We start from the raw sequence: 15,529 nt of genomic DNA on the forward strand, positions 1-15,529 counted from the left end.
CATCCATACTGAGATCCACTCTACTGTTCTTTTCAGCCATCTCTCACTGTTCTCTCTATCTAAAGATACTTTCTCTTCATCGAGATACACACTCTCTATCGAGACACACACTCTCCATCAAAACGCACATTCTTTATCAAAACCCACACACTCTCTATCAAAACACACACTCTCTCCATCAAATTCATCCTTTCTCTCTTTTCCTTCCATCCAGAGACCTTACCAACATCACCAACCTCACCTACCTCACCAACCTCACCAACCTCACCAACCTCACCAACCTCACCAACCTCACCAACCATCCCATCTCCAACCCCCCAAGCCAGAATGACCAAACCCCACCCAACCCTCACCGAACAGCTCCAAACCACCTACGACGCCCTCCTCCGGATCCTCTACACCCACACCGACGCGCAGGGCATCTCGCACCGTCCCTACGGCCTCGATTGGATCTACTTCGAGCGCCTGATGTACCGACTGCTGCTCCTGCAGGGGGTGGCGCGGCCCGGCGACCGCATCGCCCACGACCCGTGGGTGCTGTTCCTGGACCGGTATGCGCCGCGCTCGGTGCGCCGCTCCCCGAGCGAGGCCGGCCGCGTGGAGGTGGCGTTCTTCCCCAGCTCGATTCTGCAGTCGCCTTCCTCCGGCTCTTCTCCCCGCTTGGTTTCTGGGGGTGTTGAGCAGGGTCGTCGCGGCGTCAATGGCTACGCCAACGGCAACGACTATACCGGCAGTAACGGCTACGCTAGCAGCAACGGCAATGCCCCCATCTACGGTGACAGCGCTGGACCTCGTCCTCGGGTGGACTCCAACGGCCACGTGCACTTCGATCATACGGCTGTGCAGCGGGACCCGAGTCAGAGACGGTCGCCTTCGATCCCTAGGTACTTTCAATGACTTTGCTTTTGGGGGGTGGGGTAAGTTTGATACCTTTCAGGCATAACAATGAGAGTGTTGATGAGTGTGCAGATATCGATCAAACGGAATTAAACATCACGCGCACTTTACCCTGTCAATATCTGTGTGTTCGTGACTGATGAAGCCATCGTCTTTCGTTTCTTCTGGAAGAGAAAGAATGATATGCATGATGCATCTGGTGCTAGATTATGTGGAGGTGTTCTCTGGAGTTGGAGTTCGGGTTGACTTTTATTCTGGCTATGTGTACAGAGTATTCTTTGATTTGTTGGGGATTCTTTATGCTGATGCTGCGGTGATGATGTTTGTGTTTGTTGCAGTGTACAGCGTGTGTCTTCTTTCTGGTATTTGCTTGAGATTGTTCTGAGCGACGATGATGATCATGAAATGTCCATGGGCTGGATGGGTGCGATGGAAGGGCGTCTAGGCTTTTGGTCCGGCGTTGGCCAAACTACTTACACCTTGATGGAGTTTGAGTTGAGTTTGGTGTTTTCTCGGGTGTTGTGTTGTGTATGGAAGAGCGTGGACTGTCAAATCTGGGAGCAAGATCTTTCCTGTGTTCCTGCTATCGATGTACAGTACCGAGTCTGTATCTCCCTTGAATTACTTGTGTCGCATTGCAGTTACTGCCTTATGTGAGCACCCATCGAGAGTGTAGAGCGCAATCAGACCGGAGACCACCACCTCCCTCGTCCTCTCCACCCCACCGACCCCATACATTACCATCGCCTTACACAGCACAGCACACCCTAACCATACCCATCAAGCATATAGACCCAGACCCCTTATCTCCGACCCTCCTTGCCCCCACGTCCAAAGCCGCCTATCCCCGAACTCAAGCAAAACCCGTCAGCAAATCCCGGGAACCAGGTCGCACAAATCAGCCAGCCCCCCGAGACGAGGGAGGGGCAGGTGTCACGCCCATGTAGAAGGTGAGGTAGAGGAGTCTCCTTTTCTCTTCTCATCCTTATCTTCTCAAGGTAAGCAGTTGACGAGGGCTGAGGAAAGAGGCGAAACATTTTCATTCCAATGAGATCGGGTTCCAACCCCGGAACTGCCTAGCCATACCAGAACCTGGAAGATGGGATAGATGGAATGGGATGGGATGGTGGTTTTGTGTACCTAAACATCTCTAACGGTTTTCTTTCTCTTTCGCGGAATAGAACTCGACAGATTGGAACTAGAAATCTGCTTGGGAAGAGAGATATTGTGAGGATCGGAGCGTGGGAGAAACACGCCACTAATGTAGTCTATACAAAAAGAAGATTCTCCCATGGATGGTATGTGTAGTCCATATTCATATCGTGACCTAGGATAAGGCAGCGGTATGTCTATGTATAGTACAGTCCCTAATGGTGCAGTACCAACCAGTAACCTTCGTGAACGCGTTATACTCCTCCTGACGAGGCGAGGACGGACCACCGCTTCCTTCTCTCAAAACACTACACCACGAGATCCCAAGAACAAATAATCTCCTACTCCAACTCAACCACCCAACATGCAGAGCGCTCACTTCGCAACAAGCGCAGACAGCCTGTTCCGTTCCAACCAGAACAAAAACCCATTGCCATTGTCCCAGGAGAACAAGAGAACAAGAGACCCAAACCCCGAGCCAATCCCATTGGAACGAAACCTGCCCCAACAAGTCGAGCATCACTTCCACCACCGTGACTAGCCCAACGCTCACAGCATTCCAGCCCAGTAACACGGCAGTCACGATCTCACCCGGTCTGTGCCTATGTACTGTCCCTAGTAAATAAGTAAGTCAGTGTGTATGTATCTACGCAGTACGCAGTAGCAAGAGAAAGTGAACACTCGAGTGGGATCTCGACAAGGCGACGTCAACGGCAACATCGACATCACCAGATCAGATCAGATCAGGTCGCCTCCCCTAAGCCCTAGCCTCATGATCTACACCCACCCCCGAAAAGGACTGGGGGGTGGGGGGTTCCGCAATCAGGGATCTATGTCTCTCGCCTCGACCGTTGGGAAGTCTTGTCTCGGACTGATTCCAACCGTTGCGCGCCGCCACCCTTACCTAAATGAAGGATAGACACTTCCCTCCAACGGGAGCAGATCGCATCACTACAGATCTGCAAGGAGCCCGTTGACGTTGACCGGTTGACCGGTTGAGGACCGCATGATCAAACCATACACACACACACACACACACACACACACACACACACACACACACACACAACACACAACACACAACAGATATACCGTATCCACGGATGGGGACATGAACGCATGCATTGCCTGGAAAGGGAATTGAACCAGAGAAAAAGAAGATGCAACAGGAGAAAAGGTCCAGTAACCCTTTCAGGTCCCAAATCAGTTAGTATGACAGCTGCGTTGCTCCAAGGCCACTCGAGCAGAGCAGCTTTGTAACAAGAGGATCCAAAGTCCTGTCTGCCATCGGAGATCCCCCTTTAGAACAGATTGATAGAAACGATCATAGAACCAACCCCCCTCCCAGCCTTCGCTCTTGCCCACTCTGCCCGTCATTCTTGTCTGATTCTCTTCGAGTCTTCTCCTTACCCCCCTAAAGGTTGCACAACAACGCATCCAGCGGCTACATGCAGATCACTTCGGAAAGAGCCACGAATCGGGGATTATAAGGCCAAAATGCCATCGACGGCGGCAGCAGCAGCAGCAGCAGCAGCAAGAAGCTCTCGCCCCCCTATACCAGCGAAAGAAGGAGGCTGCTGGTGCTGCTGCTGTGGTGGTGGTGCTCGTCCATGACCTAAAGAAAGTAAACCAGGGTTTCTCCCTGCTTTTCGTCCATTGGGAGTAGCCGTGAAGCTACACACCACACACACATCCATATACACACTTGTTTCTGTGACCTTGAAAGACCCCCGCTCCCCCATTTTACCCCGGAAAATACCCAACGTCCCGACAAGGTCAACCGAAATCGCCTCCTGCCACTCGCTGGGACACCTAGCCCAAAAATGAACGACATTCCTCTCAGGGACAGGACATGCAACATCATTCTCTCTGGCAGAACGCCCTATTTCTTTTTTGGCGGGTAAACTGGGATCAATCGGTGTAACAAACAGGTCGCATGGCCTTTTTTTTTTTCCTTTCCTCGGGGGTATGATGCTCGTGTTGGAAAAAGACGGGGTCAAACTTCGGTGAGCGTTCGTTATATGATGGAATGAAGAGGCGAAATTTCCGGCGGCCCACTACATATGCAAGAACCGCATCAGCCAACAGGGACAATGACAGAGTAAAAAAGAAGGGCCTGAGCACCTCCCCTCCCCGTCGCTGCCATCGATCCGGACCAAGGTTGTGAAGGTAGCTATCTTCAAAAGAGAGGGAAGGATAGGCTGCGCTTTCAGGCACAATCATGGAAAAGCCCAAGGCACTTTGCAGCAGGTTAATTGAAACCCACGCCTCCCGCTCGCCCTTCTCTTCCTCCTCCTCCTTCTGCCCCAATCTCTTCTCCCCTAGACCGGCCGACGATAGGCTGCGCCGGTGTCATCTTGACGGTTTCACAACTCCACCCCAAACAGGAAACGAACGATACCATCATCCGTTTCGGGGATTGGCCCCCTCGGGCAACAATCACGAGATAAGGACACAATTGGGACTGGGCACAAGTGAATCTCGAACACCTCATCCGACTCATCCCAGAGGCGAGGAATTTATAGAAACAAAATAATCAAAAAGGAAAGTGGTGCTGGCTTGTCCGTGTCGGTTTTGGGCCCTTTTTTTTTTCTTTCTTTCCTCGTCCTTGTTGGCAGCAGGTGCATCTGATGGTCCTCGTCTGGTATCACTGTGGTCCCTGTCACAGGAGAAACAGACAACTGAGGAATATTAGGGTCTGGGAGGCAACAGATTAAGATAAAGACCAAGGAGAGTCCTTGACCTCCATTGAAGAACCGCTCTCGAGCCCCCAATTCCAGCCGTTCCTCTTTCTGCCATCCCTTCTGTAAACCCATCAGAAACAAAAGCTTTCTCTCTCACACAAACCCTTTGGGCCGGCGTCGTCTCCCTCTCTTCTTCATATACCTGGAAAACATCAGAAGTGACTTCCACTACTTGACACAACGAAAACCCCTCATCTGACAAAGCTCGATTGAACTTCATTGGCTTCTTGCTGCCCTTGAGCCTCCTTTCACCACTTGATCCTCTGTGATACTCTTCTCCTCTCACTGTCTTTCTCTGCCGCTTCTCCACCTCTGTCTCTGGATAGCAAGCCGGCCTGCCATGCCACCCAAGGGCCTTTACCACCAAGCTGCTCTCCCCGAAGCACGCGGGCTGAAGTATGACGAATCCGACATGGCTCTCTTCCACGCCAAGCTCTCCTATCACTCCACTATCGAAGCCCGCATGGCATCCAAGGACTCCAATCTAGCATCAATCTCGGATGCCCAAGCGCGGATCCTCAAGCGCTGGGAGATGCTGAAGCAGGTGGAGAAGGAGATGGCAGACAAGGGCAAGTCTCTGTCTCCCGCGGAAAGAAAGCAGCTCGCACAATACGAGTGGCGGTATAAACGACTGGAGGAGGTGGCGACCCAGAGCACTAGCTGAATGGGAAAAACAAAGGGAAAAAACGATAAGAGAAAAACAAACACCCACGGCATAAGGTTGCAGCGCCGACCGTGGGGAGAGATAGCATCGCTGGCGTTGGTTTAGATGTGGATTCGAACAACGCACTGGTGTCAAGATCAATTGCAAGTGAAGAGTGTGCGCGTTGCGATTTAAAAGTAAATCCGGGAGTGGTTTCGGTCTCCTTGGTTTTGGTTTCGATTCTGTTGTTTCCTTTCTTTTGGGAACTCTCCCCTCTCATTCTGCTTGTATGAGTTGAATGAATGTTTCATCATCGGTCCCACCTCTGCTTCATATGTGATGGAAGCTGCTCATGCTTCCTGAGTGACTGCAATGGCCTCACCTTCCATAGTGAGTACACTCGTGACCAGCTCACGGCTCAGGGAAGGTAGGGTGTCCCTCCTCCCTCGAGAAGCTCCCACATAGTTCATGGGGCGACAAAAAAGAAAAGAAAAAAAAAAGAAAAAAAAAATACCCGCGACGTAACGAATGTAACATAGCCTCTCCGAGACGAACACAGCATCTTGCACTTCGAGATCAGATCAAGTATATGTCTCAGAAAAGCCCCCCCAGAAAAAGAACAATAAACAATGAGGAGCATCCAGAAGTGGGGTCCGAGTGGCGTTCACGGCATCTTTCCTTTTTTTTTTACCCTCCCATTTTCTTTTTCGTCTGTAGATAGATATAGTGCTTCAGCCGAGGGTCGAGTCACGTCACGCAAAAGCAATCGTGAACGGCTCGTCCTCCCTCCTCTCTGATGTCCTACATTGGGCACGCGACATGCCCTCTTCGGCCTAGCAAGTCCTGCCACAATCCAGAACCCAGGGAAGCGAAGGTCGTGTAAAGTCGCGGCGTGTGGTGTTGACACACACGCGCGCGCACTCCCTGTCTTGGGAGGTTCAATTGCCACATGCAGCGCATCTTCCACCTCGGCCAGCAGAGGGGTTTATCCGAGGGAAACGACATGGACAAGAGGGGTTTGGTATTAAGAGCAGGAGCGGTGCGGCGAGGCGTAATAGGGGAGTGAGGGGGAACAGTCACGGCACGGCAAGTTCCAGCACCGCATACATTGCCTGACAGGATTTGATTTCTCCCCGAGGCATAGTAGTAGCTGTGGAATGTGTTTCCTGTGAATGTTGAATTTTCCCCCTCATCATGAAAATAGAGTTGCAATTGAGAGGGTGTGTTCCCCTCGGAAAGATGCGAGCGTCGGAGACCTCCGAACGGGATCCCAAGGGGCAGAAGAGGTGGGTGGGCCCGGGTGTGGGTGGGTGTCAGTCACTTGTTGACAGCCTCTGTGTGAGGTGTCGGTTGAGGTCGGTTGAGGTCGGATCCTATAGCTACCTCTGTTAGCAATTGAGCAGGGAAGATGAGCGAAGGCTCAAACAAACACACCTGTTATCATCCCGCAAGATCACGCAGTTGAATGTCGAAGATGAAGGTGTGGAAACAACAACAAGTGTCGGAGTTGGAGAAGATCAAAGTGGGGAAAGGAAAGGCCTGCGATGAAGCGATAAGATCGAGTAATGCGGGAAAATCGGCGGGGGAATTTCTTATCGCTGGCGCGCTGTATCGGGAATCGGCTGTTGCTGCACTAGTGAGGTGCCCCTCCTGACGTCGTCTATATAAAATGCCCTGCAATTCCTTCACTTCAACAATTCCTCTTCCTCCTCCTCCACACCAATTCCTCTCCATTGTTTCCAATCTCTCCACTCTACCTATTCCCAGTCACAAACCCACCACCATGGCCACCACCGAATCCCCCTACATCCCCGGCCCCGAAATCGACAGCACCTTCGCACACACGACCAACCTCGCTTCCTCGGCCTTGAACACGCGCGTCCTCGCCTGCAGCAACGAATACTTCGCCGCGGCCTCGAACCTCCTCACGCCGACGGCGCCGATCAACCGGCCGGGGGTCTTCATCCACACGGGCGCCTGGTACGACGGGTGGGAGACGCGGCGCCACAACCCGGACGCCTACGACTGGGTGGTGATCAAGCTGGGGACGGCGCGGGCCGCCATCCAGGGCATCGAGGTCGACACGGGCTTCTTCGTCGGCAACTACGGCGAGAAGGCCGAGGTGCAGGCGACGTGCTCCGACGCCGACGACGCCGTGCTCGCCGACCCCAGCTACGCCGGCTGGACCACCATCCTTCCGCCCCAGCCCTGTGGGCCCTCGCAGCGCCGCGCCTGGAGGGTTCCCGGATTTGACCCAAAGAACCCCACGCCCTACACCCATGTGCGTCTGCTCATGTACCCCGATGGGGGCTTTGGGCGGTTGAGGCTGTATGGTCATGCGATTCCGGCGGCGCGCGGGGAGAGGGTGGCTGTCGCTGGTGCACAAGATGAGGAAGAGGAGGAGGAGGAGCTGTCGTCGGCGTTGTGCGGGGGTCTGGCGCTGGCGGCCTCGGATCAGCATTATACCCCGTGCTCGAATCTGCTGCTGCCCGGCCGCGGGAAGGATATGGGTGATGGGTGGGAAACGGCGCGGTCGCGCGCCCCGGGCCATGTCGACTGGGCCATTGTGCAGCTGGGGCTGCCGGGCGCCGTGTCCAGGGTCGTCGTCGATACCAAGGACTTCCGGGGCAATTTCCCCCGCGCGGTCCGCGTGCACGGCTTGGTGAAGGGGGAGGGTGGCGAGGGCGGCCCCGTCGCCGTGCCCGCCCATGATCATCCCGGCTGGGTGGAGATCGTCAAGGGCGACCAGCGCTGTCAGGCCGATACCGAGCATGTCTTCCAGGGTGCGGATCTGGCCGCAGGTGTCGATACCCAGGCGTTCACCCATGTGAAGTTGACCCTCGTGCCGGACGGTGGCGTGAAGCGCTTCCGGGTCTTTGGCAGACGGGCCTAGGTCGAGGCTTGTGATGAGCGGTGCCTTCTGTTTAGTATGTAATCTTCAGCGTGGTAAATTGCAAATAATGAGAGATACGATCCTACATAAATTCATTATTCAGAAGATCATGTACCGGAAAGGGGAGGTTTCCAGTACAGTAATGTGTTTTCGACATTCGCCTAAGGATAAATTATACTGGGGAAAAAAAAACAACAACGCAGGAACAACGTTAAGCTCCGTATAATTCATCGTTATAGCTTGCTAGCAGCCAGACTAGGTAGGGTATATCACTATAAAAATTCAATAATCTACTTCATCGTGAGGGATCACAATCAATCGATCGACAACAGTGGAAACGCCGCGGCGAAAATAACACATGCTCTGTTGGGTGTTGCAAATACAATTCCAGAATGGTAGAAAGGTCATGCTCGTGAAAATCTGGTATCGGTATCGGTATCGGTGTCGGTGTCGGTATTGGGAAAAGGCAGAAGAAGAAAGATGGAGGGATTTTCTCAACACAAATTCCCTGAGAGAACAAACTGACGCCATGAACTAAAGTCCGCTGGTCCAAAGAACAACACAACAAGCATGAAAACCCCCGCCCCGTGTGAATGCTGAAAGGTATCAATTCGAACTGGCATGCCGAATGCAAACAAATGCCATGGAGGAACGTGGTCACAACCGTGATAAGTGTGGCGTAGAAAGCAATATTAATCAAGACTCGAAATATCATCCGGGGCGCCGTTCCGTCCGATACTTCGTTCCCGGTCCCAAACAAAAAGAGAAAAAGAGACGAAAGATATTATAGACCCCCTTGGCACAAAGCGAATAAATCAGGTTTGAATACGTAGCAGTACATTGTGGCACTTTCTGACTGCCGCTGCCGGAGGTTGGAGACGCGCAGAAAGTTGAGAGGAGACAAAAGAGGAATTGCCGACGTGCGATCAAGGACGGTTCACGCTGGCGGAAGCATCTACTCGGAGCGGAACTTCTCCGCATTCTCGGCCTTGAGGCGGTCCCGTAGAAGAAGTAATGGCCGATTGGGGTCTAGGAGCCCCATCATCATCTTGCCCAGTTCATTGTGTTTGATGGGTTTGGTGACATAGTCGTTGAAGCCAGCACGTGCGGCATCCTCGATCTGATCGGTCATCGCGTTGGCCGAAAGGGCCATGATCGGGATTTGTGGGTAGTGGTTCTTTGACTCCCAAGCACGAATGTCACGGCACGTCTCGTAGCCGTTCTTGATGGGCATTTGGATGTCGCACTGCAGGTCGTGTCAGCGAACTTGGGATCATTGAGTCCGCTTGCTGCGATATCTTTCACTTACAATAATGAGAGAGTAGTATCCTGGTTCCTTGGAAAACACCATTTCTGTACACTCTTGTCCATTTGTGGCTGTCTCCGCCATGACCTTGATCTTGTCGAGGTATTTCATCATCACCTGAAACACGTTAGCATACAGGGTAACACACAGCGAATTCCACATGTGTTCACACTTACCATACGGTTCGTATCATCATCCTCAACAAGTAGCACTCGGTAACCCTTGTTGCCGATGACCTCTTTCACCATCTTCGACATGGTCTTGAAATTGTTGTTGATTTCCCGGGCCATATCCTGGTTCCTGTCCTTGCTCAAATCGCGTCGATTGTCGGGATCAAATATAGAGGAAAAGGCGGACGGCTTCACCGGTTTCGGAACAGTGTATATACGTCTCCCGCTAGAGGCCAACTCCTTTATTCTAGCATTGATTTGTCGCTTCTGATACAGGTCGGAGATGATGACCAGACTTGGTGCGGTCTCCAACTCGCACTCGGAGACATAATGCATCATATCCAGGACGTCATCCACGTTGGGCAGGTTGAGGACCAAATGAGTAAGCTTCGTGACATCGCTGACCGAATCCCTCCAATCTTCCACATCAGGGGTGGAAGTGATAGAGAAGGGGACTTCCAGAGGGACCACCTGCTCGATGTGTTGCTTAATAGCTTGGCGGGTATTGTCCAGAGGACAAAGAATAAGGATCGAGTAAGAGCTGGGTAAAGGCTGCGCGTCCGACCCGGTGTACTCCGTAGGCTTGGTCGAGGCAAATGATTCTTGCGAGGGTGAGGAGGAAGATTGCGCCGTTGGCTGCGAGATATCGCCGCTTGAGAGGGCCGACTTGGAGTTGTCAAGCCTTGCCAACGGATCCAGCGTGTAGGGGTCGGGGGTAGGAAGGGCCGAGGAGATCGAAGACCTCTCGGAGAAGTTGACCGAAGGAAAGCGTATAGGGGTCTCGTAGCTCGTTTGTGATTGGTTTAAAGAGGTCTCAAGAGTAGAGGAGAAATCGGCTGCGTCGGGTCCTCTGCTATCCATAGAGTCCTTCCTGAACAGCATCTTCTGCAGCGGATTCGGCTTGAGGTGCTCGAGGAAGACGTCAGAAGTGCTGGACGATTGACGGACAAGCCGCGGCTCGTCGGGAGTTGGCGGTGGAGGAGCGTCGACTTTAACATAGAACGAAAATTTGGCACCTTGCCCTTCCTTACTGGTGGGCGTCAACTTGCCGCCATGCATTTCGACAAGCTGTTTCGACAAAAATAGCCCGAGACCGCTACCCGCATGCTGCTGAGAGCCGTTCTGTCCCAGCTGACTGAATCTCTGCATCAATCGCTCTGCATCCCTGACGCTGAAACCTTTACCGGTATCCACAACGTCGAAATTCAACAACAACTCCGTGGATTTGGGAGTAGTCGGGGCACCATCATAGATGGAGCAGCATATATGGATCTCACCCTGAGCAGTAAACTTGACTGCGTTGCCGACAAGGTTGATGAGGACCTGTCGTATACGGAACCTGTCTCCGATAACCATGGGTGGCACATTTGCGTCCATCAAATAGTTGATTTCAAGGCCCTTGTCGATCGCCCTAGACGAGACGGTGTCGATGACATCCTCAATCACAGACCGTACATGGAACCATGAGTTGACCATTGTCATTTTGCCGGCTTCCACTCTAGAAACGTCCAGAATGTTATCAACCAGCTCTCGAAGGTTGGTTGAGCTATTCTGGATAGTGTCGAGCATACGTCTCTGATCAGTGTCGAGCTGGGTGTCGAGAATGAAAGGGATGGTGCCAAGGATACCATTCAGCGGAGTGCGAATCTCGTGAGACATGTTGCTGAAAAACTTCGTCTTCGATTCCATCTGGTTATTGAGTTGCTGCATGGCTTTATTGAGTTCGCGTTCGAGATTCTTGCGGTCATTGATGTCCGTGCATGTACCGTACCATGAAGCTTCTCCTTCTCCGCTTCCAAAACTGCTAGTCTCGACACAAACCAGACGAACAAGATGCCATCTGAAATCCCCGCCCCTGGAGCGAAGCCTTATTTCGGTAGAGTAAAAGACACGTCCATTTTCGTCCCTCTGTACCGAGGCGACTCCACGCCTCACAAGTTCTTCCAATGCAGGTGTAACGCCCTGGCCAAATTGACTGTCTTGTGAGACAGCCTGACGTATGGCTTCCGCTGCACTTTCGCCGGGTTCGGCTGTGCACTCGATTTTCTGCGGCTCAGAAAGGTAAAGGGAAAGAAGGCCACATTTCTCCAGATCATCGGTGTGGACGTGCTTGGCAAAGCCGAAGTTCAGCGCTTCCTCCAGCTTTTGACCGGTGTAGAGGTGCCATTGCTCATTGACGAAAATGAGGCCCCTATATTCTGTAGCCTCGAAGACAATCTGGGGGATGGAGTTGGAGAAGGCTCGATATTTGGCATCGGTCGCGAATTTCTCTCTCTCTTGCGCAGCTTTCAATTCGGCAATATGTTGCTCGTGTATGTCGAGAAACGATCCGATCCAGTAAAGCACCTCCCCGGTGGAAGATAGCAAAGGGTTTGCCCGGAAAATAAACCATCGATATGCCGACTCGTCATTAAAGCGTCTGACCCGGACCCGTTCCGTAAATTGTGACCCTGTACGTAATGCGTTTGCCCATTCCTGAGACATGTGCTCTCTTTCGCTGCTGTGAATATTCTGCCAAACGTCTCGCAATCTCTGTTCTTGAGGCTGACTCCTTCGGTAAGCATCGAATTTCGAGTTGGTCCATATTACTTCTCCGCTCTGGGGTTTCGCAAGGAAAAGATGTAATGGTACCGAGTTCAGCATGAGTTGCGCCACTGTATCAGAGAATGGACGGGGTAGTTCGCGTTGCAGCTGGGCGTAGAAGGAATTCGTTGAGGGATGGCGGGAGGCAGTCTGCGTTGGTGATATAACCTGGGATCCCTTCACATCCTGCAGAGGAGATACAACGCCTGGACTCTGGTCTTGCGGTGTGGCGTCTTCCTCGGCAGACTTGCTTACAAGTCTCCCGGGTGACGTGGGGTCTGATGATGCCATGTTCTGTCTCATCTTAGTCAATCTGTTCCGATGCTGAGTGATGGCGTCCCGAAAACTTTTCGACTGGTGCACGTTGAAGTAGCCATCGGGATTATCGGTCCCTGTCTTAGGTACCACCCCAGGTGATTCGCAGAAATTGCTGCCTCCTGACGCAACAAGACCGAGATCGACCCCAGGTGTTCCAAGATTAGATAGCGATGGGCTGAGCTTGGTAGAACTTGACCTTTCTTCTGGACTTGAGATACTAGCTCGAGCTGACAAAGAGCCATCGTCCGCTATCGTATAGCTCACATGGCCACTGAGACCTGCGACCAGTTCCAGCTCGCTGCTTTCATCAGAAAAGGTTCCGCCGAGTCCCAGGAGCTGGCCATAGCGAGGAGCCTCAAGCCGTGAAGTGACTTGACGCTCAAGCTGGCTGTAGTGTTGCGCGAGACAGAACGAAGTGGTGAGGTGAGGCATAAGATACGATAACGATCTTCTCAGATTCGTGGGGTAAGGGATAATAGGAGACAATATGGAGATCACGGCGACCGGGAATCGTAAGGTTGATGGCGAAGGATCCTTGGCGTGGCCGACATGCAAAAGAGGAATGTGAACCACCGACTTGGCCAGGTCAACGCCAATGGCTTCCAGTGGCCCCAAATTCGAATAATCGTGAGGGGGAGGATTCTTTGCGAATGCGCTTTCATCAACAGCGTGACTGACAAAGAATGGATTCTGCTCCGCATGAGAGCGAGGTGCGGGCGATGGAGCCGGGGACTGAGACCAAGGAGACGGTGGCACCTGTTCATACTCATCAAACAATTCCATAGACGGGGTCACCCTAGTCTTGAACAGACCAGGATTGGATACCGTTCGCGTTCGAGCTGTAGATGGTTTATTGGAGGAATTTGGTTCAACAGTAGGGGTAGCCTGAGGTTTGTCTTCTGGGGTTTCGAGAGGATCTCCTTGACCTGGTCGATCAGCCGGCCCCTCTGAATATTCTCTTGTCAAAACAACAGGATCGGTGCGCCCGAAGAGCTTCACCACCCCAGTTCTCTTGATTAGCGGATCGGATTCGACTTCCAGCGGTCGGGGCACGGGAAAAACTGCTTGGCGATAGTTTTGCAGTCCAAACGATGACACCGGTTCGTTGGTTGGAGTTTCAATCCCAGGATCTGCTTGCTTGTTCTCTGTCTTCGGTAGACAATCGATACTTTCGTCTCGTTGAGAATCCGCATCGCGCCAGTCTGAGTGTTTCCGTTCCTTTCCAAAGCCAGCGAACGAGTGCCGTGCCAAAAGGGACGGTCGCTTCGGTGAATGAGCAGCTCTTAACCCATTCAAAAGAGCTTCTGCGACGAGCCCTTTCTTCCTCCCTGTTCCTTCGCTGCTCTCCTTTGCGGGGTTATTGCCGCTTGAAGTGACCTCACTTGGTAGTCGATCCGTTCGCACGTCTTCCGTGTCGGTAGGTACGGCGTCTGGGTCGAAGACCGCTTTCTGGCCCCATGGAACATTCTCCAAATCCGTCGCGTCTCCCGGTACGGCCAGAGATGCTCTCTCTGCTCCGTAGTGCGTCTGCAAAATCTGGACCACGTTCGCCCACCATGCATCTAACCCGGGATCCGCATTCAACTGCAGAGTAAGTTCATACAGATTGGGACTCGGGTAGGCGGGGTCCTCAGGTACAGGCCTATAATGAGGGGGCAAAAATACACCTCGAGGATGTGTCGCAGCGGATTCTAGATCGTCCGGGATATCGGCGGGCCCCATACGGGCCTTCATCTTATCTGCCGGCAGAGTCAACTTGAAACCATTGTGATTGAATGCGGAGTCCCGTGCTGCTCTCGTTGGAAACTGCGACTCCATCCTCGGAAAAGGGTAAGACGGAGTTGGTCCGGGGAGGTTGTCGGGAGAGGTGTTGGAATCCATGGCTCTGATTGTGCCGCCAGAACCAGTGGAGTCGGAGTATGATGCAGAAGGCAATGCTCCCGCCGTTGAGAGGGTTTTCGCAAACGAGACATTGAGGGGTCGCTTCCTGGTTGACTCTGTGGTGCTCTGTGGGGCGGGATCGGTTTGCGATGCAGAGATCTCTCGAACAGCCGAGGAGGGTTGGTTTTGAGATTGTTGCATTTGTTGATAAACCAGTAATTCTTCCATCTGCCTTCGGAGTTCCTTGAGGGTCTGCAGACTGCGCCCTTGATCTTCCTGGGTTCCTTTTCCCGCTTCAGGACTTTCTTTTTTCGGAGGCGACGGAATGTGGCATGCGGTCGCAGTCTGTTCGTGCGATATAGAGGAAGAGTGAGAGTTAGCATTCCACGTACTTTTCTCCAACGGCGCATCTCCATCAATTGCATAGTGAACATCGTGGACAGAAATAGAATTGGTTGACTGCAGGGAAGGTCGACAATGGGATTGGGGCGCGGCGACAGGCGAAGGGGCCTCGGCCGGCGATGGAAGCGGAGGTGTCTTCATGCTGTTAACTTCGCCCATCCTAATTTCTCCCTCCACCGCCGGTCACAAATCAATTCTCCTGAGCGAATCCAACTCCACAGGAGCCAACTGAGGCACTCATCTCTCGGACAAAACGGTCCGCAAACAGAATTCGTGGAGGAGGCGAGAGGAGATTGGAGAGGGAGAGGGAGCAGTTGGTGAAAATAGTGATAATATGCAGAAGACGCGAAAACCGAACGAGCAATCGAAGCGAGGATCCGAACGGTCGGAAGACAAAAAGAGAGTATTGGATGCTATTGGAGTGGGATGGTGTATATAGCGCACACGGTGAAGGACCCGACGAGAGAAAAGAAAAGGGGTGGTGTGGATTGGCTCGAAATTCAAGGCAGTCGAAGGGGTTGGGGGGGGGGGGGGGGGGGG

The 15,529-nt window shown here is 52.7% G+C and overlaps 6 protein-coding genes across 6 annotated transcripts; 3 read left to right on the forward strand and 3 right to left on the reverse strand.

Annotated features, from left to right (window-relative positions):
• Positions 1-327: 327 nt before the first annotated feature.
• Positions 328-940, forward strand: BO95DRAFT_490296 (uncharacterized protein; the record flags this gene model as incomplete). Its single annotated transcript, XM_025590613.1, has 1 exon — positions 328-940. The coding sequence occupies one exon, from the start codon at positions 328-330 to the stop codon at positions 895-897; it is 570 nt and encodes a 189-aa protein (XP_025436164.1). The 3' UTR covers positions 898-940.
• Positions 941-4,420: 3,480 nt separating this feature from the next.
• Positions 4,421-4,999, reverse strand: BO95DRAFT_46470 (uncharacterized protein). The gene has a single exon (XM_025589077.1). It carries the CDS (start codon positions 4,863-4,865, stop codon positions 4,569-4,571), a length of 297 nt encoding a protein of 98 aa, XP_025436165.1. The 5' UTR covers positions 4,866-4,999; the 3' UTR covers positions 4,421-4,568.
• BO95DRAFT_519334 (uncharacterized protein) lies at positions 4,691-5,457 on the forward strand (the record flags this gene model as incomplete). The annotated part of the gene is made up of 1 exon (XM_025592033.1): positions 4,691-5,457. Exon 1 carries the CDS (start codon positions 5,134-5,136, stop codon positions 5,455-5,457), a length of 324 nt encoding a protein of 107 aa, XP_025436166.1. The 5' UTR covers positions 4,691-5,133.
• Positions 5,458-6,870: 1,413 nt separating this feature from the next.
• BO95DRAFT_448550 (allantoicase) lies at positions 6,871-8,435 on the forward strand. The gene has a single exon (XM_025587875.1). It carries the CDS (start codon positions 7,220-7,222, stop codon positions 8,327-8,329), a length of 1,110 nt encoding a protein of 369 aa, XP_025436167.1. The 5' UTR covers positions 6,871-7,219; the 3' UTR covers positions 8,330-8,435.
• A 92-nt stretch (positions 8,436-8,527) lies between these two features.
• Positions 8,528-9,164, reverse strand: BO95DRAFT_46504 (uncharacterized protein). The gene has a single exon (XM_025589111.1). It carries the CDS (start codon positions 9,042-9,044, stop codon positions 8,625-8,627), a length of 420 nt encoding a protein of 139 aa, XP_025436168.1. The 5' UTR covers positions 9,045-9,164; the 3' UTR covers positions 8,528-8,624.
• On the reverse strand, positions 9,165-15,273 carry pkhB (putative sensor histidine kinase/response regulator). The gene is made up of 3 exons (XM_025589112.1): positions 9,812-15,273; positions 9,639-9,752; positions 9,165-9,575 (listed from the first exon to the last, which is right to left on the reverse strand). The coding sequence occupies exons 1-3, from the start codon at positions 15,146-15,148 to the stop codon at positions 9,285-9,287; spliced, it is 5,742 nt and encodes a 1,913-aa protein (XP_025436169.1). The 5' UTR covers positions 15,149-15,273; the 3' UTR covers positions 9,165-9,284.
• Positions 15,274-15,529: the final 256 nt, after the last annotated feature.

The sequence above is a fragment of the Aspergillus brunneoviolaceus genome (genome assembly GCF_003184695.1).
Source record: "Aspergillus brunneoviolaceus CBS 621.78 unplaced genomic scaffold BO95scaffold_133, whole genome shotgun sequence".
NCBI lineage: Eukaryota > Fungi > Ascomycota > Eurotiomycetes > Eurotiales > Aspergillaceae > Aspergillus > Aspergillus brunneoviolaceus.

What these genes read in the sequence shown, in the direction of transcription:
- BO95DRAFT_46504 (XM_025589111.1), bottom strand. Translation starts at nt 9,044, where the DNA reads ATGATATTTCGAGTCTTGATTAATATTGCTTTCTACGCCACACTTATC.
- BO95DRAFT_46470 (XM_025589077.1), bottom strand. Translation starts at nt 4,865, where the DNA reads ATGGGTTTACAGAAGGGATGGCAGAAAGAGGAACGGCTGGAATTGGGG.
- pkhB (XM_025589112.1), bottom strand. Translation starts at nt 15,148, where the DNA reads ATGGGCGAAGTTAACAGCATGAAGACACCTCCGCTTCCATCGCCGGCC. An exon ending in ATGATGATACGAACCGTATG is followed by an intron (nt 9,753 to 9,811) that starts GTAAGTGTGAAC and finishes AACGTGTTTCAG; the next exon opens with GTGATGATGAAATACCTCGA. An exon ending in GATACTACTCTCTCATTATT is followed by an intron (nt 9,576 to 9,638) that starts GTAAGTGAAAGA and finishes CACGACCTGCAG; the next exon opens with TGCGACATCCAAATGCCCAT.
- BO95DRAFT_448550 (XM_025587875.1), top strand. Translation starts at nt 7,220, where the DNA reads ATGGCCACCACCGAATCCCCCTACATCCCCGGCCCCGAAATCGACAGC.